Source organism: Eptesicus fuscus, chromosome 4, assembly GCF_027574615.1.
Source record: "Eptesicus fuscus isolate TK198812 chromosome 4, DD_ASM_mEF_20220401, whole genome shotgun sequence".
Taxonomy (NCBI): domain Eukaryota; kingdom Metazoa; phylum Chordata; class Mammalia; order Chiroptera; family Vespertilionidae; genus Eptesicus; species Eptesicus fuscus.
This window is the reverse complement of record NC_072476.1, coordinates 69,724,858-69,748,739: the sequence shown is the minus strand read 5'-3', so window position 1 is coordinate 69,748,739 and position 23,882 is coordinate 69,724,858. Positions and strand designations below refer to the sequence as shown.

Sequence of the window (23,882 nt, the reverse complement as noted above, 5' to 3'; positions counted from 1 at the left end):
ACAAAACAAAACAAAACAAAAGATGCCTCTTTGGTAAAATGAACATCTCTGTAAATGATTTACTGAGGAAGAAAAAAAGAGAAAGATCTTGAGAATGTCGAGCATTAGTTCAGAAGATCTGTGTCAATAAATAGCTCTCCCACCAAATTAGGTAGATCTAACATTAGAGAGCCCATCTCTGCCTGAAATGCAACACTGTATTAAAATGTCTGAGTCTTGCCCAGCTGGTGTGGCTCAGTGGTTGAGTGCTGACCTATGAACCAGAAGGTCATGGTTTGGTCAGGGTACATGCCCAGGTTGCAGGCTCTATTCCCAGTAGGGGACATGCAGGAGGCAGCTGATAGATGATTCTCATCATTGGTGTTTCTCTCTCTCTCTCTCCCTCTCTCTCTCTCCCTCGCTCTCTCTCTCTCCCTCTCCCTTCCTCTCTGAAATCAATAAAAATGTATTCTTAAAAAGTAAAAAATAAAACGTCTGAGTTTTTACAACTATATTAGAGATGGCAGGAGACATGATGGCCTTAAGAACAAAGCCATAGGGAGTTAGTGTTACTGGCAAATTAAGAAGGATGTCCTACAGGGAACCAAGTGGCTACTGCACTTTCCCTGGTTGAAGAAAGAAGGCCCAATGTTCTCTTACAGGGTCTTAGCCCAAGGACACGCCTTCCTAGTTACAGGATAAACCTTCTTTCCTTTCCAAGAGGGGCAGGACACGAATGCACAGCAAATTGAGAGGCTATTTAGAAAGGCAGTCAAGGGAGAAAAAGGCCCAGGTAGCTTAAATGCAGGCTCTGAATTCCCTTTTTATAGGTAATATGAAGCACCAATGGTAGTAAACTTCTGACCAAAATTAAGCACATGATTTTAATTTTTTTGTTAATCCTCACTGAGGATATTTTTCCATTGATATTTAGAGAGAGTGGAGGGGAGGAGGAGAGACAAAGACAGAGACACATCGATGTGAGAGATACATCAATTGGTTGCCTCTCACACATGCCCCGACCAGGGCCAGGTAGCAAGCCTGCAACCGAGGTACGTGCCCTTGACCCAAATCAAACCCAGGACTCTTCAGTCCGTGAGCTAATGTTCTATCTACTGAGCCAAACTAGCTAGGGCAAGCACATAATTTTTAAAAGACATATTAAAAAGGCAGAGGGTGACTATTCGGGTGGATGGAATTAGCACTAGATAGAGGTCACCCATAATGAAGGAACTTCTGAGGAACTACAACCAAACAATTTGGTGTGGGAGCTCCCCTGCTGGCCATTCCTGATGGGCACCAGAACCCCAAGTCCCTAGTAACCTCACTCTCCCACAGCCCACGGGAACACAGTTCATTATACTACCAAGGAACTCCAAATATCTCTGGCAACCAATTCCTTCAAGCCATGTCCCAAGGAACTGTGAGAACAAAAGCAAGACCCATTAAGGACAACGTAGGGTGCCCGAAAGCTTTGATAGAAAAGTCTCTGGCCTCGTCAGGTGGCATGTCTAGGTATACGGCGACACTCCCAAAAGAGCCCCTTCCCCCCCGCTCAGTCGTTTTACTCATGGAAACGAACGGGGGAACTTTTCCCACATCGGATGACAGCACAGAGGAAACAGTTTTAAAAACTTGTTGGGCTTTCATTACTAAAGGAATCTGACCCGCAGCTTCTAGGGATGCACTTGTTAAATTATGTACAAAAAAGTTGTTAAGAAGCAAAAGTCGATTATTTAAAAAAGAATTTATCAAGTGAACACCAACCATCATTATAGCAATTCAAAGCAATTGGCACAATTTTTCCAGTTTCTTCAATCACGATAGCACAAAAACGTAGGCTTCTTTAAACCTGTATTTGAATGTTGACTCGTCACCTGAGTATTGTTTATTACAATTAATAATCATGAAAGTCAACTTAATGTATATGCCCACAGTCCTCAGAGGACATCCACATCTCTCTTGACCATTCAGATACATTTGCTTAAATTTTCCGTTGAGAATAAAAAAGCAGATGACTGTAGTTGTGCCTCTTGTGTCAGACCAAATTTCAGAAAGGAACTGCAGGCCACAAAGCAAGTTTTAGGCATCTGGAAACAGTGGCCTGGCTGGGCAAGCTAAGGAAGGAAGCGCCCAGGGCCCTGCCATTGGCAATGGGCTTTCTTTTGTGTTTCCCTGAGCGTCTTTCTGCAGGGGGCGGGGGCCAACAAAGGCCAGCCAGGGAATACTCGACTTTGTCAGCTTGACCTTGACATGCTGTAAGGACCAGTTCCAAAGTCACATAGCTGGCTACCAGACCAACTAGCAGGAAGAAAACATAACAAAGCTAGTTACTGATACAACCCCAGCTCTTGATCCGCCTCCTCTTGTGGTCTTTCCTAAAGCCAATCTCCCTTCCTCCGAGCCCTTGGTCACTGCACTGGCCACCACGGCAGCAACCAGGAAGCTGCTGCTACACACACAGGCCCCACTCCCTCAACCTGTCCCCACGCCCAGCACACCACTCCCACGGGGCTGCCCGTGGCAGCTCTTCATTTTGTGACTCCAGATCATCTTTCAGCTGCTGAGCACAAAGAGCTCCTGGCCTAACAAAAGGCTCTTTCTCACACACAAGTGCCTTTTAAAACTGGATCTCAGACACTGTCAATAAGGCAAGTTCCCAGAAGAATCAGTCCATTGTATTTGTTTTCCTCGGAGGAGGGCAAAAAGGTAGGAATGAAGGATTTGGCTAATTTCCAAAGCCAGCGTTTTGGCACCCTGGAGCCCAGCTTACGTGGGACCCAATTCTGACCAACTCATACGGTAGGGCACAGGACCATCTCTTCCATCTCAGACCTTCTCTGCCAGGGAGTTGGAGGAGTCTTTCCCTCCTGCATGACACGAACAGGGCACCCCAAGGTGTCTCCACCGGGGTCTCTAACAGACTTTCCACCAAGTGAACTCTTCCTGACTGAGAACATCAGCACCGAAAACGGACATCTTCTTGGGCAGCTGCCCGAAGTCCAATATCTCATGAGTATTGGCTTACAAGGATGTCCTTTAGAAGTTTCTGTGGATGTTAGTGATGGCTCCATTAAAAAGCCCCACCATCTGTCCACCTTTCCTTCCACGTCTATTTGGTCACTTCTACAACCTGTTTAACCGGCTTATCCGGTCAGCCCTGTCGGAGGTGCTGCCTGTGATCCCCGCCTCAGCAAATCTACTCCGAAAACCCCACAGTGGACATGAACGGCGTGGTCCCATTACACACCTGGAAATCAAAAGCCCTCTGCCTTTACCATTTCAAAGGCCTCAAGGTGGGAGAGAAACTGGGGGGCTGACCTTAACACTGAAAGGGGCGCAGCAGGCTTCAGCCAGGAAGCAACCTCCCAGGTAAGGCTCCGAAGTATTATTACTGTTAACAGCACGAACAAGTAAGACCATAGCTCTCCATCGTTCAGACAAAGAAAACAACATGAATATCGTTCTATCATCATGTGAATAACTCCACAAATAAGAGTCGTAATTATTGCAGTGACTCCGATCAGGTAGTGATAATCCGGAAGGGGGGGCGGGGGGGAGGGAGAGGGTCACACAGGTGGTGATAGCAAATTGTGCTTTGTCACATAACAAAGATACTGGGCCCAGAAAGGATGAGGAGACCTTGAGGAAGGGCGGCAGAAGGACAATGGCAGATGTGATTCCCAGCATCACAACTTCCCAGGGAAACGTCTGAGGGCCCAGAGAAGCAGCACAGGTGGAGTTAAAAGCAGGTGCTGCCTCTTGTGCCCTATAAATACCGGGGGGCTGTGTGCAGGGTCCCGCGGGCCCCGGGGTGCACAGGGGTCTGCATTCTGTCAGGGGCTGAAGGCTCAAGATTTTGGCATGTTTTCTGTTCCAAGGATCAGAATGAGAGGCCACACAAGGTAACTTTCTACCCCTGTGAGATGTCATACTCCAAACTGTTTTGGTAAAAACATGCAGAAGAAAACTACTAGCCTAACTACCACCCCAGTTTTTAGGGGTTAGACACATACAAAACATAGCATCACTCAGGACCAAGCTTGGTTGAAATTTTCAATTCTTTCGGGATAACTTGGTAGTTTCTTTTCGAAATTCAGGATTAAAAAGCTCATCAGGTGATTTTTTTTCCCCCCCTGAAAGCCAGGGGAAGCCAGCTTTTCGAAAAGTGCCCGTCAGTGCTCAGACCCCTGGGACACTTGCTCAAAGGACGTCCCTTCCAGCGGCAGGTCTTCACACATAGAACTGCCGAGAAGGACAGCAGAGGGGCGCCACCAGCGTCCACAGGTACAGCAGCACGCACACCCAGCAGGAGGCCATCTTGACCCAGAAGATGGACCAGCTCCCGCTGAAGAAGGTCTCGATGTAGGCACTCTCATAGCTGTGGGAACGAGAGAGCCATCGTGGTCAGCGTAGGAGGAGGACCCGTGGGAGAATTCTCTTCTACCAAGTGTCTCCCTGCTTTTGCCCCCTCCAGCCTTTCTGGCTTTCCTAACAACTGAATCCTTATATAATTCACACCCACTTAAAGCATACAACTCAATGACTTCCATGTGCACAGACTTGTGGGACCACCAGCAGAGTCAACGTTAGAACCTTCTCATCGCTCCAAAAAGAAACCCTGCTCCCTTTAGCTGCCCTCCCATTTCCTCCCCTCCTCCTGCCCCCAGCATTCACTCATCTCCTTCTGGTCTTTATGGATTTGCCTATCTGGGACATTTTCATTTTCATATGGAATCATGTGGCCTCTTAGGACTGGCTTTTTTCACTCAGCTCAATGTTTTCGAGGTTTATCCCTGCTGCAGCACCTATCGGTACTTTCCGCCGTTTTATTGCTGAGTGGTATTCCATTGTCTGCACACGGCACGTTTTGTTTACCCATCATCAGTTGATGGGCATTTGGGGTGTTTCCCCTGGTTGGTTATTAGCAATGCTGCCTCTGTGCACACCGTGTACAAGATTTTGTGTGGACGTAAACGTGCCTTTTCTTCACGTGGATATAATATTTGGGAGTAGAGTTGCCAGATCATGTCGTAACTCTTATGTTTAACATTTTGAGGAACTGCCAAACTGTTTTCCAAAGCAGCTGCACCATTTTTACGATCCTCCCAGGAGTGTTGGAGGGTTCCCAGTTCCCCACATCCTCAACACTTATTATCTGCCTAATTGATCACAGCTCCCTCCATTTTTTGCTTCAGTTTCCCAAGCCAGAAATTCTCAGGAATTTTCAAAGGATCACGGGGAAGCATCAGAAGCTCCCTCGCTATCTTCTCCCTCAGGAAGATGTTTGGGAAGAATCCCCTATCACTCTGTTTGAAGCCGCCACCCTAAACCCCATAAGGTACTCCTCATTCCTCTTCCTCATTTCATTTTTCACCCCACAACTCACCACGATCTGACACACTGATTCACCGTCTCCCCCATTAGAACGTAAGCCCTGCCACCTAGAACAGCGTGGCACAGAGGAGACATCCAAATGTGTGCGGAATGAACGAATAAAAAAGAAAGCACACTAAGCCTCAATGTCTAGCCTATGTATATCCTAATTTATATCACATCCGTATCCAACATAAACTTTGGATTAAAGAATAATGCAAAAAGAATCTGTATGATTCGAAAGTGTCTCTATGTTGTGACAGGGAAAGTCAGGTGTATCATATACTGCCAAGTTAATAAAAAACAAACGAAACAAAAAACCTCAAAGGAGGGGGGGGGGAATATGTGTAATCATATTTATGTTAAAAAAGTTGTAAATGCATAGAAAACGAGTATATACCGTATTGTTAGCAGTGGTTGGGGGAGGGAGTCACTGTTACTTTTTATATTTCCATATAAGTTTTTTTAAAAGCTGTTTTCAACTTTTGTAATGAAAGTGTGAAGAAAAAAAGGACAAAATACAAAGGAGAAAAGGGATGAGTACACAATGCAGATAATGTATACAGGTGATGTATTATGGAACTGTACACTTGAAAACTATGATCTTATTACCCAATGTCACCCCAATAAATTTAATACAATTTTTAAAAAGCAGATGATTACTTAAGAATTCTAGTGCTTCCTCCATTACCATTACTATGTTCTTAAGACTACCCATATGCAGTTAATCTTCCTTTTCTTTTCTTTCTTTTTCTTTGTTTCTTTTTTTTTTCTTCTTTTTTTTGAAGTTGAAGTAAGCCTGTGCAAGTCCCAGGGTTAAAAGTATGCCACTAGACTAAACTTGAACTGTCTCTGTAAAGGTGAGCACGGCTTGACTTGGAAAACCACTTAGCTGACTCTGGAGATCTGCTCTGTGCCTCAGCACCCTAAGGAGCAGGACTCACCTTGCTTTTATAAGGACTGCCCCTTCTAAACCCCCTACCAAGGAGGGCCACTCACTTGAACCAGTTGGTGACCGTCATCATCACATAGAGGGAAGCCAAGAAGAAGACTCCGTGGAAATAGGAATAGCTGTAGACGGTGCTTCTCTTCTCGTCATAAATGACGCCCGGCCCCTCTTTCATATTCTGCGGGTCTTCAGTGTCTGTGAACCACAAAGCCAGCACCAGTTCAAAGAGTGAGCACACGCACACTGACCGCTTTCGCCAAGACACACGCGTTTCAACCCAGGGGCTGTTCCGTAGGAAAGAGGCCAAAAGCCACTTGTACCTTAAGGCAATTTTCATCTATGGCAAGAGCACAAACCCCCACCTACCCCAGAACCTTCCTGAACAGGATGAGTTACCTAACATCCCACTCATTTTATTTATTTATTTTAAATCTTATTGAGGTATCAAGTCAAGTTTATTTATTTTTATTGATTTGAGAGAGAGAGAAGAGAGAGAGGGGAGAGAGAGAGAGAGAGAGAGAGAGAGAGAGAGAAACATCAATTCGTTGTTCTACTTATTTATGCACTCACTGGTTGATTCTTGTATGTGCCCTGACCAGGGATTGAACCTTGGCATATACTAGTAGGGACCATGCACTAACAAACTGTGTTTCCCTATTTAATAGAGCAGGGGGAAAAAGCCATTAAAAACACAAAACTTACTATAAGCTCAGAAGAAAGTGAGAGAGAGTAGACCAGGAGTTCTCAAGCCCCCGGGATCCTCCAATTCAAGAAGAAAAGTTAAGTTGAGGAAAAGAAATGGTCCAAATCATGGTGTCAGGACCTCTTGGTATTTTCCAAATTTTCATTCCTTTAAAAAATACACTTTCTGCTTCTCTAAATCTCACTGTATAACTTAAATCTGAGCCAAAATATTAGACTGATTTCTTGCCTGCCAGAATAGCGAAACAAACCAAGAAAACCTCACAACCCTTTGGGGAGAATATGAAAAGTATGCACACGGTAAACTGGCTTTGGAAACAAGTTTCCCCTTACCATTCAGTTATTTGTACGTGAATCCCAAATGCCTACAGACTAGAGCTACAGGTCTGCAGGGCCACACAGGTGCATAGAGGGAAAGTTCTCTACTCACCTTCTCCGTAGGGACCGAAGCAAAAGCAACACCGAGCTACCTGAGAGAGCAAAACCAACAGTCAGGTGACGCGCTCTCTGCTCCCCACATCAGTAAAGCACTAAAGGCCACTGCGTGCCACGCCGTCCCCGTCTGATTTCTATCCCAGGCCCGGAACTGCACACTTCACCCCTTCGGGAGGTTTTAACTAAGCACCTGCTCTTCCCCATGCCCTGGGTGCTGGTGGTGGGAAATACAATGGGCTGAGGGGAGCTGCCTTCAAAGGAGCACCCTCAGTTACTGCGCCTGCTGTGGGCAGTCTCTAGACCGCAGCTCCCAGGCTTTGCCCCAGCAGCAGAGTCACCCTGCCCGAGGGCAAGCCCTACCTGGACAAACCACAGGAATGAATGCCCACAGCAGGGGTGAAAGGGAGCAGCCACTGAGCCCTGGGGGACAGGCCGGATGGGCCATATCTTCCCTGGAGCACGCGTTGGGGGTCAGCAAAGATTTGTCCGGCCTGCAGCGCCCTTCAACATCGACCTCTGTCCCCTCTGCCTCTTCCCTTTCTTTTCTCACTTTCCTTTCACTAATAAATACCCTGCTCATCAAACTGCCTGGGCAGCTGCTTCTGAAAAACCCAACCTGAGACATAAAGTGAACGAGACAAGGTCCCCGCTCTCATGGAGCTCACTCCTGGTGCTTTGCTCTACTCGCTACTTCAAACCCTCTCCAACCTGAGGCTGGGATTATTATCCCACTTACCGTTGAGGAAACTGAGGTCAGGCAACTAGCTTAGGGACAGGAGCTGGGACATGAGTGCGGGATGGGGACTCCAAGGCCCATGACTCACAAGAGGCAACCAGAAGCATGTGATATCCAGGAGGTGGTGGAGCCAAGAGAATCAGCGATGGTAACGCTGAGGGATCTGGGAGCGGGAGGCCTTCCTACACTTCCTGTAAAAACCAGGCTGCTCAGATGGCACAGGGGTGCCGGGGGCAGGGATGGGTGGGATACTTCCCTTTGAAGGGCCTTTGGTATCTTTCAAATTCTGTACCACGTTTCTAACTTACTCAACATAATAAACTTAATTTTAAAAATATCAGGTTATGAAAAATAACTACATGATTTCAGAAGTATGCTAGTAAACAAATAAGAAACGCAAGTACCAAGGAGGTCTGGGAAGCGCTGGGTCCTGGACACTCTGGCTGGTAGTATTTTTACCACAAAGAACAGAGAGCCAAGGACAAGGACATGGGAGCCTAGGCCTTCACCCCATTTATCCACCTCAAGGCCACGTCCCTGTTTCCCTCCTACATCAAGGGAACTTGTAACAGAGGGGCTGGCCTTGACAGAATCTTGCATCAAGTGACACAGTCAAAGACTCACTAATTCATTCAGGGGCCCAATACACGGTGTGCTGGGATCCCAGTTCTTCAGAAGCTTCAGTTACCACAAGAAACTAACTTTCAAAGGAGTCCCTGTGAAACGTGATGCAAGGAGAGCAAACCCACTCCCATCCTGCATGCTCTCCACTTCCGAAGGAAACACTGGGCTTTTTCCTCGGAAAAAGAAAAACATCCTCTCTCACATCGTACTTAGAGACTCGCTGTTCTTTGCACATTAACTCTGTGCACAATAGGGATATTGAAACCATAAGGTACCACCCCAGCAGGTGGTCTCCCAGTCGGTGGTGAGAACAAATGCCTGCCTTCCAGAGACCATTCTCTCATTCAGTCTCCTCATTCATTCTCTTATTCAGTCTCCTTTTTAAGTGACTGAAAGAGCTGGGGAACGATGCTGGCAGACTGACAAGCCTTCACAATGGTTCCCTCTCTCCAGGTCAGGTGCCGGAGAGACCATCCCCAGAGACGCAGCTGCAGAAGGAAGCGCCCATCAGATAAGCCAGGGCTCTTAAATCCAGGGAAAGCCATTAGGATGCAGCCAGGGCGGGATGCCAGGCAGGGTTCCCAGCCCAGCCAGGCCAGGAGCAGCATCTGAGCTCTTGGGTATCAGGGGTCAGGAACACAGGCTCATGGTTATATGCTGGCAAATCAAAAGTTTAAATGACTTTGCAAAATGGAGAGAAAACCCTCATTGGGTTTTTATGAGGATGAAATGAAATGACACATGTAGCGCCTAGAACAGTGCCTGGAACATAGCAAGTGCCACAAGTCTTAGCTATCACTGGACTTCCCGTTCTTTCCATTCTTGGGGTCAGGGCTGAGTTTTTTTCCTGGCTGCCTCCATCTGGTTAGACCTTTTTAAACCCTGGATGTTCCATTGTAATAAAATACACTCTGCTGACCACTGGCATCTGCCGACCAGTATGATTCTTTGGACACCTATTGCTCACAATTCTTTATCCCGTGAAATGCCCACCTGATGGAACTGACACCCTTAAATAAGCTAATGTACAGGCAATGCTCAGCCGTGTGGCATACAGCAGATGCCGGCTCCTCCCCTTCTCCATCCTTCTCTCCTCCTTTGGAACAGCGATCACATAGCCTCACAGTTGTGCTATGTATGGAGGGCACAGGCAGGTATAAAACAGAGGAATGGACTAGAAATTGTAGAAAACCACACACATTCCGTTATGACAGAAGAACAAAGAACAGCTTGACAAAGCCACCCAGGCCTCTGCTGGGAGGTGGGCAGCAGGATGCCACATGAGGCCAATCTTGTTGGAGGAAAATCAAGGATTTTAATCCCATAGTGTATGTAGGATATTTCTCTATGAACAAAAATTGTATTCTTGGGATCATGGAATGCAGACCAATAAAGAGACAAATAAACATGAAAAGCCTTCCTGGGAAGTAGATCTTCGGAGAAAAGCAGGACAGGAAAAGGAAAGGAACTTACTTCCAGTTCGGGCGCTGCGTAGCGCCCCTGCAGAGCATCAGAACTCGATCTCGTTGTCGATGTCAAACTAGGAAACAAACAGACAGGTCAGCAGAGCACATGGACGTGCTATGTCCCATCAGAGGAAGGGCAGGGCCGCCTGGCCAATGTCCAGTGAGAGACTCACTACACCCACAGTCCTCCCTGCTTAGATAAACGTAGTCTGTTTAAATATCCACTGTATTCCAAAACTGGCTGGCCGATTCTACAGCTAATGTTGTTTACATGAATTGCATTAGATCACTTTGTGCAAAGAGAAGTTTGTAAAGAAATAAGATGTCTTTTGGTACCATTATCTTGGTTTTTGCCTCTCTTCCCTTAACTGCCAAAATAATTTCCTGATTTCACTTTTATCATTCCCCTCCCTTTGACCATTCTCACTTAGAAGGGATCAAAAACAATGCAGGAACCCAGAGATGGCAATAAAAATCCAGGGCATGAAAAACGAAGGTCACAGTTACTCTCTGTGGCAATCAGCCTACGGCAGAACAAGGTTTTCTGTTTAGAAATTCAATATAGACTAACTAGCTGTGGGTGTGATTTTTTTAAAAAAAAATCTTCTTGCCACTTTCCCCATACCTTGAGAGGTGAAATGTTGTAAATTTTGACTTATAGAAGTAAAGTATTTATTTTCCCTATGGAAAAAGGGGGGAGCATTTTAAGCAAATTATACTTAGGGTTCCATCTACTGAAGGCCTGCCATGTGTCAGGCCCTATTCTAAGCACTGGGGACTCAGTGAAATCCCTGCCCTCAATGCAGCTTCAGTGTTAACCGGAGGCAGGTGGAGTGGTATCCAGTGTGTGGGAGGGTGACAGATTGGGGAGTGTTGCCTAGTAGAGAGGCAGAAATTAGCAGGTTCTTTTCAACCAAATAAACCTCACGAGGAAACACTGCCTTCTCTGCTCATTCTCATCCTCTTTCCCAAGGAGAGAAGAGATCAATGAGATGCAAATCTATATATAAAAGCCTAACTGACTAGGTGTCCAACCAATTGGTCAACCACTTGACCAGTCACTATGATGTGCACTGACCACCAGGGGGCAGATGCTCTGACCAGTAGGTTAGCTTGCTGCTGGGGTCTGGCAGATTGGGACTGGGTGAAATGGGCCAGACACACCCTGGAGCCCTCCCACAGTCCCTCCCCAGCCAGCAGGCCCTGATCAGCCCTGATGGGGACTGGGCGAGATGAGCCGGACATGCCCGGAAGCCAACCTCCTGTAGTCCCTCCCTGGCCTCTAAAATATTTCTTCTAATTAATTTCCTTTCAATGTGCACGAATTCGTGCACTGGGCTTCTAGTAAACAATAAAAAGCCTCAGTCATAAAGAGGTCCTCTGGGATCCAAGCCATTGCTTCTTTTGTGGTCCACTGAAGACCAATAGCATCACTTTCATTTCTGCTTTGAACAGATGGATGCTAATTGAGGCCCACTCCACTCCCGCTTCCTGACTCTGAGCCTGGGTAGAGGAATGACAGAAACATTCCACTGGCTGTGCACCCAAGAAACACACACCTTGCTCCTGCATTTAAGTATGCTATATCTTGTGCCTATGAATTGATTTAAGATAGCATACAGTTTCCATGGGGATAAATATAACTTTTCAATTTTAGGAAGAGGTCAGTATCTGGAATTTTCATCTAAAAGATGATATACTTTAAGGAGAGTAGAATATATATTCATTTTATAAATTCTTTGCAATAGATGGTTTCAGAAAAACAAAGCTTTGATTCTGGCACTTTTTCGGCTTCACTTCCACCATCAGCACTGAAAGCGGAAGTTTTTATCCTCCTTGAAGTACCTATATTCAGTTCCTTGTGATGTGTGACTTCTACAAGTAGATGTTACTGTAAAATAAGGTCTTTATTCAGTCGTGTCCTTTCCCCACAAAACACTCTTCTTGGGATTGTTAAGAAAATATTGTTTTTTACAAGCTCTTAAAAAACACAGAACATTCTTACTGTCTGCATTCTGGCTGTTATTGACCCATCTGTTTGGTCAGCGCGAGACAAACTGTTGTAAAATAATTCCCGGGTTATCCCTAATCTCCTCTCCTAGGACCTAAAATGTGAGTGGTGTTAACCAGGCCTTCCTGTGGGGGGCGCAGGAGACTAACAGTATTTGGTTGGGGCAATGCTTTCCCATTCAGAGAACGTCCACTACACGGCAGCATGGCCGCTGTGCCTGGCCCCCGTCACAAAAAGCCAGCAGTGGCGTACAGTCATCGTGACAACCAAAAAGATAAGATGCCTCTCTGTACCGCTGCCCAGGAACCACTGCCCTGCCCACAGTGACCGATTCAAACACAGGTGCTTCTGGCACCGGCCAAATGCCCCCAGATTACAGAAAACCTCCCAAACCATGCGCAGACTTTCCCGTGGGAGACCCCAGATTCTGATTCCCTCACAAACGTGCAGGGCAGGCCTTTGAGAGGTCCCCTGGCCACCCCAGCCTTTGTGTGGTGAATTCAGTTACGTTCCCGCTGCTGTGTAAATGGTGACGCACAGCTCCCAAAGGAGACCAGAGTCCTAGGGGAGCGTGGGGCAGGCCTCAGCAGGTCCCGGTGCAGAACATGAGAATTTCTAGCTGGCTGGCTGGGAAGTGGAGGATTCCCAAAATAAGATACACACCCTCCCTTTCTCTTAAATCAGAGTATCAAGCCCAGAACACACAAGACTAGATAGCCCTCCTTGATTTACCAATTTTCCTCTTTTTAAGCCAATCTCTCTCATGCCAACTTACCAACCTTGTACCTGTGTTCCCACTGTATGCAACATGGCTGTGAATGTCCCACTTTGAACTAGCCAGTTGGAAATTTAATAAAGATTCTTTCTTAGCTTTTATAATTTTATATTCAGTTTTTGTTATGCTCAAGAGAAAATATAATTCTTTCTTGTGTAAGTTGTCTAGGAATTTGAAGTAGCTGGGTAATGTTTCACAACACAAGTGCCTCCTGATAATATAATTATGTGAGTCATCTAGCTTATCTTTCTACCAGAGTGAAGAATGGACCTTACTCCAAGCCAACACAAGGGGAAAAGTTTTGACCCGTCTCTCCAAATAGCCCAGCAAAAGAGACTCAAGGAGAGGTGTCCTGAAATTGGGGGTGCAGAGCTATAGGAATAGGCTCCATACCCATTTTCTTTTAGGTACAGTGAGGGGATTGAACTTGACTGACTCCTGAATCCTATCCAGTCTGACAGCTTGAACCTGACACCAACAGGAGAATTCTCTCAAAATCCAGAGGCCAAGGAGGGAATTAAGGAGTAGTTTGGGGAAGCCAGGGCCTGTCACAAGGAGCCAGGCCGAAGAGGGTGTGGGGGGGACCGGCCTATAGAATGAGCCATTGGGGCGCTCCTGCACGGGGTCCAAGCTGTGACACTTCCTCATCACAGTGATGCCTGGAGGCAGCAGAAGGGGGTCTGAGAAAGGGTGGCCTCAGTCAGAAAGCCAGGGAGTGAGTCTGGGCCCAGCCCTTCCTCCAAGCCGTGAGCTTTTACACAAAAGAGCAAAACATACACACAGCGAGTGTGTCAGCAGCAGGACTTGGAGCAGAGAACCAGGAACTGAGGATGGAGTCATCATGAGAGCCCCCTAAAGTGGTGTGTGTGTGTGTGTGTGTGTGTGTGTGTGTGTGTGTGAGCGGGGGGAGTGTGTAGGGGGAACTCTTATACATGAATAGGTAAGAAGGTAGCACAGTGAGCCTTCTATGACCTTACGGAAAAGTCAGCCCCAGCAATCCTGGACTTCCATTGAAAGTCAAAGGGTGATTTCATCTCTCTTTAATGTGCATACACACTACCTAGTCTTTCAGCTTCCTATAGATTCTATCAAGAATTCTAGAAATTCCTGCAATCATGTTCAAATGACAGTTTCCACCCAACCTCTTTTTGTAACACCTTCTGAGCCTGGGAGGAAAACATAAACTCTAGAAGCCATGATTTGAAAACCTCCTGATGGACCGCCTCCCACCCCGGCAGGAATTCCCTTTATTCACCGCCCTACTTACTAGGCCTGAACTCACTTCCCTCTTGGAGCTGCAGTGGATACTGAGCAAACATTCATCACCCACCCCACACTCCCACCCCTCCGCTGTGGAGCTTCCCACAGTGTGTTACACACACACACACACACACACACACACACACACACACACACGCCGGGCACCACCTGGTTACCCTGCTCTCCACTTGGTCTGTGGCTGCTGTTTCCCACCTCCTCTTCCATCCGGCACTATGGTTTTGCAGTTTAATTACTAGCATTCGATTAACGTTTGCTATTGGCATTTAGACAGACTTTAGGTAGCAGCTGTCAGCTTTGGACATTGTTATCTTTTGAGGACTATCAGACTAGACCAGTGGTCGGCAAACTCATTAGTCAACAGAGCCAAATATCAACAGTACAACGATTGAAATTTCTTTTGAGAGCTAAATTTTTAAAACTTAAACTTCTTCTAACACCACTTCTTCAAAATAGACTCGCCCAGGCCGTGGTATTTTGTGGAAGAGCCACACTCAAGGGGCCAAAGTGCCGCATGTGGCTCGCGAGCCGCAGTTTGCCGACCATGGGACTAGACCACACCAACCTCCACTGTGGTGCCTCTGAGGTCTGAAAGAAGTGATGTTTTATTTAGCATCACTCATTCACGGGTGGCGGTGAAAATCTGATAGGGTAAAGATTCCATGCTGCAAAATGACACCATTTGTGGCAATTCTATCAGCACACTAAGTAGAATTTTTGCCATCTGTCCATTGATAGGTTTAAAGCAAATCCAAGCCCTGCCTTATCTAAGGGGCAAACATTTTTTTAGGTATCTAGCAACCCACAAAAACATATAATTTTAATCTTTCAAAGTTCTTTACAGTTTTTTTTCTGATAAGAACAAGAATAAAAATAAATCACAGCCCTGGCCAGTGTGGTTCAGTGGTAGAACGTCAGCCCGCACAAGGAAGGGTTGTGGATTCGATTCTGGTCAAGGGCACATACCTGGGTTGCAGGTTTGTCCCCAGTGCCCGCTTGCGCGCGCTCTCTCTCTCTCTCTCTCTCTCTCTCTCTCTCTCCCTCTCCCTCTCCCCACCCCCCCCCCCATGCCCCTTCCACTCTCTGAAAAAGCACTGGGAAAAAATATATATCTTTGGATGAGGATTACTAAAAAAAAAAAAAAGTCACCACTATTACAAATTTGGTTCCTTTACTTCCTGATTTTTTCCTATATACATAAACACAACTATATTTTATTTTTAAAATGGAATACTCTGTATTTATAGTTTAGTAATCTACTTTATCCTCACTTGACTTACCAGTATTTTTTAATATGCCAATTCAGGAAAAAAAAATTTGAGAGACCAATGAAATTAGCCATGTTGCTGCCATTTTCCCCAGAAGCCCAAGAATAACAGACTCAGGAAGAAAAGGCTAGCTCAAAAAAAGGAAGAGCTGAGAATCAGGATTCAAAACTTGGGTGCCTTTATGTTTTTTTTCTGAAAACATTCATTGACTTGGGCCCGAATGCTATCTATTTCTGTTTATACAGTAGTACTCAGTGAACAATCATGGCATCATTAAAAACAAAAGGCCAGAAACTGGTCACCAGGAGAGGCTGTTCCGTGACAGCCACTGTCTGTTCCGAAAGCTAGACCTGGGCCAGAACAGAGGTTGCATTCTGCAAACCCCCCCTTAGAGAATGCCTGATAATAATTAATGTTCATCTTCGTAACTCAGCAGCCTCCCCTGACTCCTGCTATGTGCTGGTCCTGGAACAGGCTGTTGTCCTGACCTGGTCAAGCACGTAAAGTAATTTCCGTGCCTGGCAGTGTTGTAGCACCATCCCCCTTTACCCTACATAATTCTCTGGCACCTGCCAGGAGACACAGGGATCTATCTGGTCCTACAACCACCCACGGCATGCCTCGCACGTAAGTTTTCCTCAAAAAACTCTGTTAATTACCAGACTGGAGTGGCTAGCCTCTTTCTCTGCCCTCTGTTTACAGAGGCTGAGTTTCAGTCTTGGGGCTTTTCCCTGGGTCTGTGGGGACTAACACCATGGTCCCTCCTGGTGCAACGAGGAGAATCTGTCACCCTGTCAAAGGCAGAGTGAGCATCAACGTCACAACCACCTGCAACACAAGCAAGTACTTGGTCCCTTTCCACCATTAGGGGGCGTTAGAAGCCATACGAGAAAATGCCAACTTGCCCGGAAAGATGTTTTATTTATACAAGGTATCACCATCAGCATCATTTCATTTCAGCCAAAGGAAGACTATAATGTGCCCAGGACAAGTTGAAATGTTTATATACTGAAACACATCCAATAGAACACAGGAGTAAAGCCTAAACATGGAAAGGTTACTGTCAAAGGGGAACGTAATTATCAGAGAAACGTCTATCCAGAATAAGAAATGAACCATTTCTATCCCTTACTGTTCTCTCTCTAGCAATCTTTTAAACATTTTAAAGGTGTAATAAACCCCACCATAAGCATGTGAAATGCAGCCTGCTTACGTATCACACCTACTTTTGGAGAGCTCTGGACTCCTCAACGGCATTGTGGGTTTTAGCATAAAAAGAAAAGGGGGGTACTTCCTGTCGTTCCTCGACAAGGCACAAAATGACCGTGTACGCAGTGCTTTGTATTTTGCATCGACAAAAGAACAAATGGTATTTCCCTTGGATTAGCAAGTTCCCCAAACATCCTGGCGCATACCTCACTTTGTGTTCACTTGCCGTCCAATAATGCTTTAGCAAGTAATATCCAATGGTCTTTTAAAGGGTTGCAACGTATCACATACTTATTTTATTTATCCCCTATAAATATAAGACAAATGAAGTCCAAACACCTATTATTTCTATTCTCCTCCTTCCTCAGAAGGTATTTGTTTTGCTGCCTCGCAGCTGCTAAAACTTATTTAAATTCTTCTCTGCACATTAAAAGTCTGTGAAGATGAGCTCAGGTAATCCTACAACTTACCAGGAATATAAGATGCACGCAAACAGGAGAGTGGTACCCAGTCCAGTAACCAAGTTCTCGTCTCTGTACAGGTCCTGACCAAAGCCAGGCACACAGATCGTGATGTTCTTCCCATGTGCATCCAGAACTTGCAAAGGAAAAACAAAGTAACCACAGTTAAATCAGAAAAACCTGTTGTAACTCAGACTCACTCATTGGGGGAAAATTCAGGTAGCTTAAAGAGTAAAGGCTTATCACTGGGAACTTCTACTCTATAGTACAACTCGACTCAGACTAGACTGTGGCTATTTCAAAGCACCCGTCTCCCACCTCACACCCTGCAAACAGGACCCGCCGATTCCAGCTCAAAGCTAAAGGGTTCTTCAGGTCAGGACCTTGTAAGAGCTTTGCTCTTTTTCAGCACTATTCAAATATTACAAAGTACACTTAGACTCTTGTTGTTGCTGTTAATCCTCACTCAAAGATCTTTTTTTCCATTGATTTTCAGACAGAGTGGAATGAAGAAAGCGGGTAAGAGAGAAAGAAAGAAACATCAATGTGAGAGACACATCAATTAGTTGTCTCCCGCAAGGACCATGGGTCAAACCTGCAACCCAGGTATGTGTCCTTGACTGGAATTAAACCCCCAACCCTTTGGTGCTTGGGCTGACATTCTAACCACTGAACAACACCCACCAGGGCAACTTAGATTCATTTTTCAGTTTATTTGGCAGCTGCTGAAGAGATAATGTACAGATAACTGATCACTCTCTCTGGAGGTGTGATGAGGGCACTCAACTACCAACCTAGTATCAGATAACAGCTATCTGCCCACAACCTCCCCAGCTGACAAGTCATTTTACTGCCAGTAACAGGATGGCTATGACCTCTTTCAGGCTGTAACCTGGGAACCTACTGAGGTTGTCTGGATTTTTAAAATATTTTGAGAGGCTACATAACAAAGGTTTCTGTAGTATTACCATCAGTGGTAGTTTATTTTTTGTCTAACACAGTCTTCAATTTTGAACACCCAATCTAGGTGATTGCCAACTCTGTCTCAATAAGGGACAGAAACCATTTTACAAACATGTACATTCTAAGTGTTTGAAGTTGGACTGAAATTATTACTAGTACTCACACTTGAAACAGTAAACATAACTGTGTATGCTGTGGTTAAAGGAATCTTTATTCTTAGGCCAATGAAAAATGTTTTCTTAAAAACTGACCAAATATAAACTTTGCTATTTAAGTAGTACCACCTAAAATTAAAAATAAAAGTTCTTTTTTGTTGTTTTTAAGTGATACCTGCCATTTAAAAGAAAACTATGTTAACTAAAACCCCAATAAGTTAAAACCAGAGATTGATATATAGGTATAAAGTCCTGAAGAGACTAGGTTTAAATAAACTTAGTCAAAATAGAACTTGGTTAAAAAAAATTATATCCAGGGTAGGCTATACTTTATATAAGGCCTACAATTATATCACTTCACACTATAAAGCTATAAAAACAAGACACATACATAGTATGTGCATATGCTAAACCCTTCAAATTATCTTTGCCTTTGTTTCCTAAATAAAATTTTAAAAAAGACCTTCAATGTTGTTTTTCACTAGCAAGGCTCAGGGGCTTATACAATAACACTTTATAATATAATCCTATATAATAAAAGTGCAGTATGCAAATTGCCCCCTTGACTGGGAGTTCTTCCGGGAGTTCGACCAGGGGGCGGGGCCAGCCGGGGGAAGGGAGGGAGTACCTGGCCGGCTGCCGCCAACCGTGATGCGATGCGATGTGATGTGATGTGATGTGACACAATACAATCCTATCTAATAAAAAGGGAATATGCTAATTGACCCTCATGCCATCACAAATATGGCGGCGCCCACAGCCAATAAGGAGAGAATATGCTAATTGACTGCCCCGCCCCCAAAGATGGCGGCACCCACAGCCAATAATGAGGGAATATGCTAACTGACTGCCCCGCCCTCAAAGATGGCAGCGCCCACAGCCAATAAGGAGGAGATGTGCTGATTGCCATGCCCTCAAAGATGGCGGCGCCCACAGCCACAAAATAGTGGCACCCAGTCCCCTTAGCCCCGCCGGGACGGCAGGCGCGCGGCAAGGCCAAGGCCAGGCCCAGCCCCAGGCAGGCCCAGCCACTCCGCCCGCCTGCCTCCGGAGTCTCCCAGTACCCTCAGCCCCCTAGCCGCCCAGGGCTGGCCCGAGGCGCAGGCAAGCCTCAAATGGCGGCTGCCCAGCTGCCCGAGGCTCAGGTAACCAGGGCCGGCCGAGGCTTGAGCTGCCAGCAGCAGAGGTGTCATCGCTGGGTCGCTTCCTGAGGGCTCCCGGACTGTGAGAGGGGGCAGGCCGGGCTGAGGGACCCCCACTCCAGTGCATGAATTTTCATACACTGGGCCTCTAGTATAATATAATCCTATATAATAAAAGCCTAATATACTAAGTGTCCAGTTATCCGGTCAGCCATTAAACCAATCAAAGCATAATATGCTAATTATATGCTAAGGCCACTCAACTACTCACTATGACGTGCACTGACCACCAGGGGGCAGACAGTCGACTGGTTGACCAGTCACTATGATGTGCACTGACCACCAGGGGCAGATGCTCCTCTACGACTGGTAGGTGAGCTTGCTGCTGGGGTCCAGCCAATTGGGACTGAGCGAGATGGGCCGGACACGCCCTGGAGTGCTCCTGAGGTCCCTCTCCAGCTGGCCAACCTCCCGCGTCCCTCCCTGGCTCTGATTGTGCACCAGTGGGGTCCCTCAGCCTGGCCTGTACCCTCTTGTAATCTGAGCTGAGGGGATTCCGCTCCCCCCCCGCCCCCCGGGCCCCGAGTGCACAAATTTCGTGTACCGGGCCTCTAGTATAATATAATATAATATAATAATATAATATAATATAATATAATATAATATAATAACATAATAAATATAATATAATACTTTTATAGTTCTCAAATAATCATTGCAACTACAATAATAGCTTATCCTTATATAGTACCTACTATGTTTGAAAAACTGAATTCTTAAAAATCACCTTATAAAATAGTAATCTTATTTAAGTGTCTTGTTAAATTAAAATTCTTATTTTAAAGGCAAGGTGTCTAGGCAGAGAATGGTAAGTAACTTTGTACAAGTTATTTAAGTCGCAGCACCAGACTACCAGGCAGTCCAACAATAAAGCTCATGCATGCCCTGTTGTCTCTATAAATAAGTGTTATTCAAGATGAGCAATTCAAGGTCACACAACCAGCAAACGGTGTAGCTGGGCTCAAATCTCTTCCTGTTTCTTGCTTCCCACTTCCATGTTTTTTTCCACTATTTGTTTCAGTCAGAGAAATGACTACCTGAAGAAAAGTAAATTAATACCCAACTAAAAAAACAACAACAAAATAAACAAAGAAAAATAAAAACATCCCTTGAAAACAGAGCAGAGAAATGCAGATTAGGCCTAAAAGCAAACTCAACAGTCCGCCTTTGTACATGTCTCTCCTACACAGCAGGAAGACTAGAAAGAAGAAATTTTCATCTTCATAACCCACCTTAAGGTCTTTGTTTATTGAAAAAGTCTTAATCATGTCTCTATTGTGATTTATTTCGAGCGAGGGGATGTAGCTCAGTGGAAGAGCTCGTGCCTGGCATATATGAGACCCCGGGTTCAACTCCCAGCATCTGCAACTCGGCTCTCAACACCACTCCTGAAGGAACACAGGCTCCTCTTGATTTACTGCATCCCTGATATGTAAACAATAGCTCACAGAGACACACTGCTTCCTCCACAAATGAAAATATTCGTACCACAAACACAGGCTCCCTAACAAGGCCAACTTACCCACTTCTTCGGGTTTGCTGGACAGAGCTGAGAAAGTGAGATACGTGACATAGCAGCTTATGAGACCCGACTGCAGTAACCCGGAGTGTGGCTGCCCTGGAAAATGACAAGAGACAGATTTTTAGGCAGTGTTTTAAACTTCAACAATAATAGAGCACCTGCTTAAAAAAAAAAAGGGGGGGGGGTTTCTCCACCCTCCAAGTGAAAATGATTCCTCAGACTTGGGCTCTGCCTTTAAAGGAAAGAAGAGGTACATAATGTGTTTGTCAGGTAACACTAAAAAGATTTTGGGGGGAGGGAGTTAGACACTGTGCCTAGCTGCTATTTTCGAGGTGCCAAGCTCTGCCAAGTTCTCTACCAACACTTTATTTTTATAACTACAGCTGTATTTAATACTGCCTGGTATCCCTGAGGTTCATAACATTAAGTTCCTTTTTTTAAAAAAAAATTATTTTTTTGTTGTTAATCCTCACCCAAGGATATTCTTTCCATTGATTTTTATTTTATTTTATTTTTTTAAGAGAGGGGAAGAGATGCAGAGAGAGAAATATTGATGTGAGGGAGACACATCGATTGGTTGCCTCCCACACATGCCCTGACTGGGGCAGGGGATCGAGGCTGGGACCCTTCAGTCCGCAGGCTAATGCTTTAACCACTGAGCAACCAAGCTAGGGCAACATTAGTTCTTATATCACAAGATCTCAGAAGAACACTTACCATCATTATTTCTGAGCTCACAAGGCTTAGACAAGTAAATGATAGGTTTCATAGGCCATGGAGTCCTGATTCTACAGGACAGCAGACACTTACAGTCCATGACAGTAGAAAAAAGCTCTTATTCATCAATGGATTAAAAAAAAAAACCTTTGGCATACCAGAGCTGGTCCAGGCTAAAGAGGAAGGTTATGGGGCTCAGCATTCACTGGGAGGAGGGCTTTAATGTTACAGCATTTAAATTAAACTTAGAGTTCATATCGTTGAGAGTAACCAGGATGTGGTACAAGTGATTTATATTCTTTTGGTGAAATTTTCAACCACCTGCTGGCATGAAAACATTTAGTTTTACCCATTCTTCTCTCTGGTTAAATTTGTTTCTAGAATTATATTTATGAAATTACAATGGCCAATAAAGGTATAGAAACAGACCCTTTTAGCATAAGAATAAGATTTACCTTAACAATTAATGGCATTAAACTAAATATTCAAAATATTATAACTATTTCAAAAGGTGGGATTTTACCCAAAGGATATTTTAATCTGAATACTAATAAAGTTTTAGGAAATTCTTAACTGACCAATTAAAGTGATTTAAAAGAATAATACTCTCAATTTCAATAATGGACTTGAAATTTTTAGTACAGAAAAGCTTTTATATTATTCAACACCAGCTCCTTTTAACTCACCATTTTAGAAAGGTTTCAAGGGGCTATAAATTTATTGGCCATTTTTTCCTTTTCCTGTCTAGAAACCTAAATGTCATGTGATTTTTTTTGTTTATCACCTGTAGAGTAAGACACCTACAGGAAACTTGAAACCAAGGACAATTCTATCTATAACCAAAGACAGCACACTGGCTTAAGATATCAGAAGTCGCCCTAACTGGTTTGGCTCAGTGGATAGAGCATCGGCCTGCGGACTGAAGGGTCCCGGGTTTGATTCTGTCAAGAGCACATGCCTGGGTTGAGGGCTCGATCCCCGATGGGGGGTGTGCAAGAGGTGGCCGATCAATGGTTCTCTCTCATCACTGATGTTTCTCTCTCTCTCTTCCTCTCCCTTCCTCTCTGAAAATCAATAAAAATATATATTTTTTAAAAAAGATATCAGAAGTCATTTACAAAAGACAATTGATGCTTATACTTTCTAAAGTACTTTCAAATTCCACCTCTCTTCCTGTTGGCTTTGAAACAACCACGAGCACGGTCAGGCTCACAGGTTTCTGTTGGCTTTGCTGAGAAAGGACTTGAGTCTGATGAAGACAGCTCATGGGGCCAGCTGCTAGCTAAGCGGAGATCGGATTTCCTGCTTCCTAACCGCACTGTCCCTGGTGCCTGGCCTTAGAGAAAGATGGGCCCACAAACAGCTCCTTCCGGAGCCTTCTCATTCAACTTTTACACAGAGAACATAGTGAAGAGCTCAATATACAATAAGGGCATTTCCATTTAAAAGCTCCTTGTGGTACATTATTTAACAATGGTAAAATCTCTCTCCTGTTTTATTGGATTCATTATGTTTAGATCTTTCTTGACATGAGCGATACTTGACGGTCACATTCAGCCAAGTGTGGGCCATGAAGAGGAGACCGGAGTCCCACCTTTCCTATTGCTGATCCATGCGCGGTAAGTTAAGGGATGATGTTTTCTAAATTATTGTTATTATTGGGTTTGCTAAAAGACACTTATACTATAAATAAGGAAGAATGGAAAAAAATTGTGCTTACGATTTTGGACACAGGGCGAGATGGCGACCAGTGAAATCAGCACACACAGGCCTCCGTTCACTCCCAGGAGAATTTTGTTTTCCATGCAACCATCTTTCTGTGTATAAAACACTGCCATCAAAATCAAGCCTCCAGCGGCGATGGAGTACATGATGAGGGTCACCAGGGCCAGGGAGGCGTACCACAGCTTGTTGTGAGCTGTGCCTGCGGTCCTATTTGTCCAGGAAGTGGGTGAGCGGGACGGGAGAGAAGACAAGTCAGTAAAGGCCACTACTGACCTGACATTTTTTACTAGTACCATTCACCGATGCTGTCCAGCCCAAGCCCATCAGAA

General features: G+C 45.1%; 1 protein-coding gene across 4 annotated transcripts in view; it reads right to left on the bottom strand.

The window, feature by feature from the left end:
- Window positions 1-3,545: 3,545 nt before the first annotated feature.
- SERINC5 (serine incorporator 5) overlaps window positions 3,546-23,882 on the bottom strand; it is a 98,387-nt gene continuing 78,050 nt past the window's right edge. For 3 of the 4 annotated variants that reach the window (XM_054715120.1, XM_008161983.3, XM_054715122.1), the window contains 7 exons: window positions 23,549-23,760; window positions 21,112-21,207; window positions 17,279-17,405; window positions 10,275-10,341; window positions 7,437-7,476; window positions 6,355-6,499; window positions 3,546-4,360 (listed from right to left, as the gene is read on the bottom strand). In XM_054715120.1, coding sequence (XP_054571095.1) covers window positions 4,213-4,360; window positions 6,355-6,499; window positions 7,437-7,476; window positions 10,275-10,341; window positions 17,279-17,405; window positions 21,112-21,207; window positions 23,549-23,760 — 835 coding nt within the window. In that variant the 3' untranslated portion in view covers window positions 3,546-4,212. Of the gene's footprint in view, window positions 4,361-6,354; window positions 6,500-7,436; window positions 7,477-10,274; window positions 10,342-17,278; window positions 17,406-21,111; window positions 21,208-23,548; window positions 23,761-23,882 lie in introns of those variants that run through there. The other variant, XM_054715121.1, reaches the window with a different exon arrangement.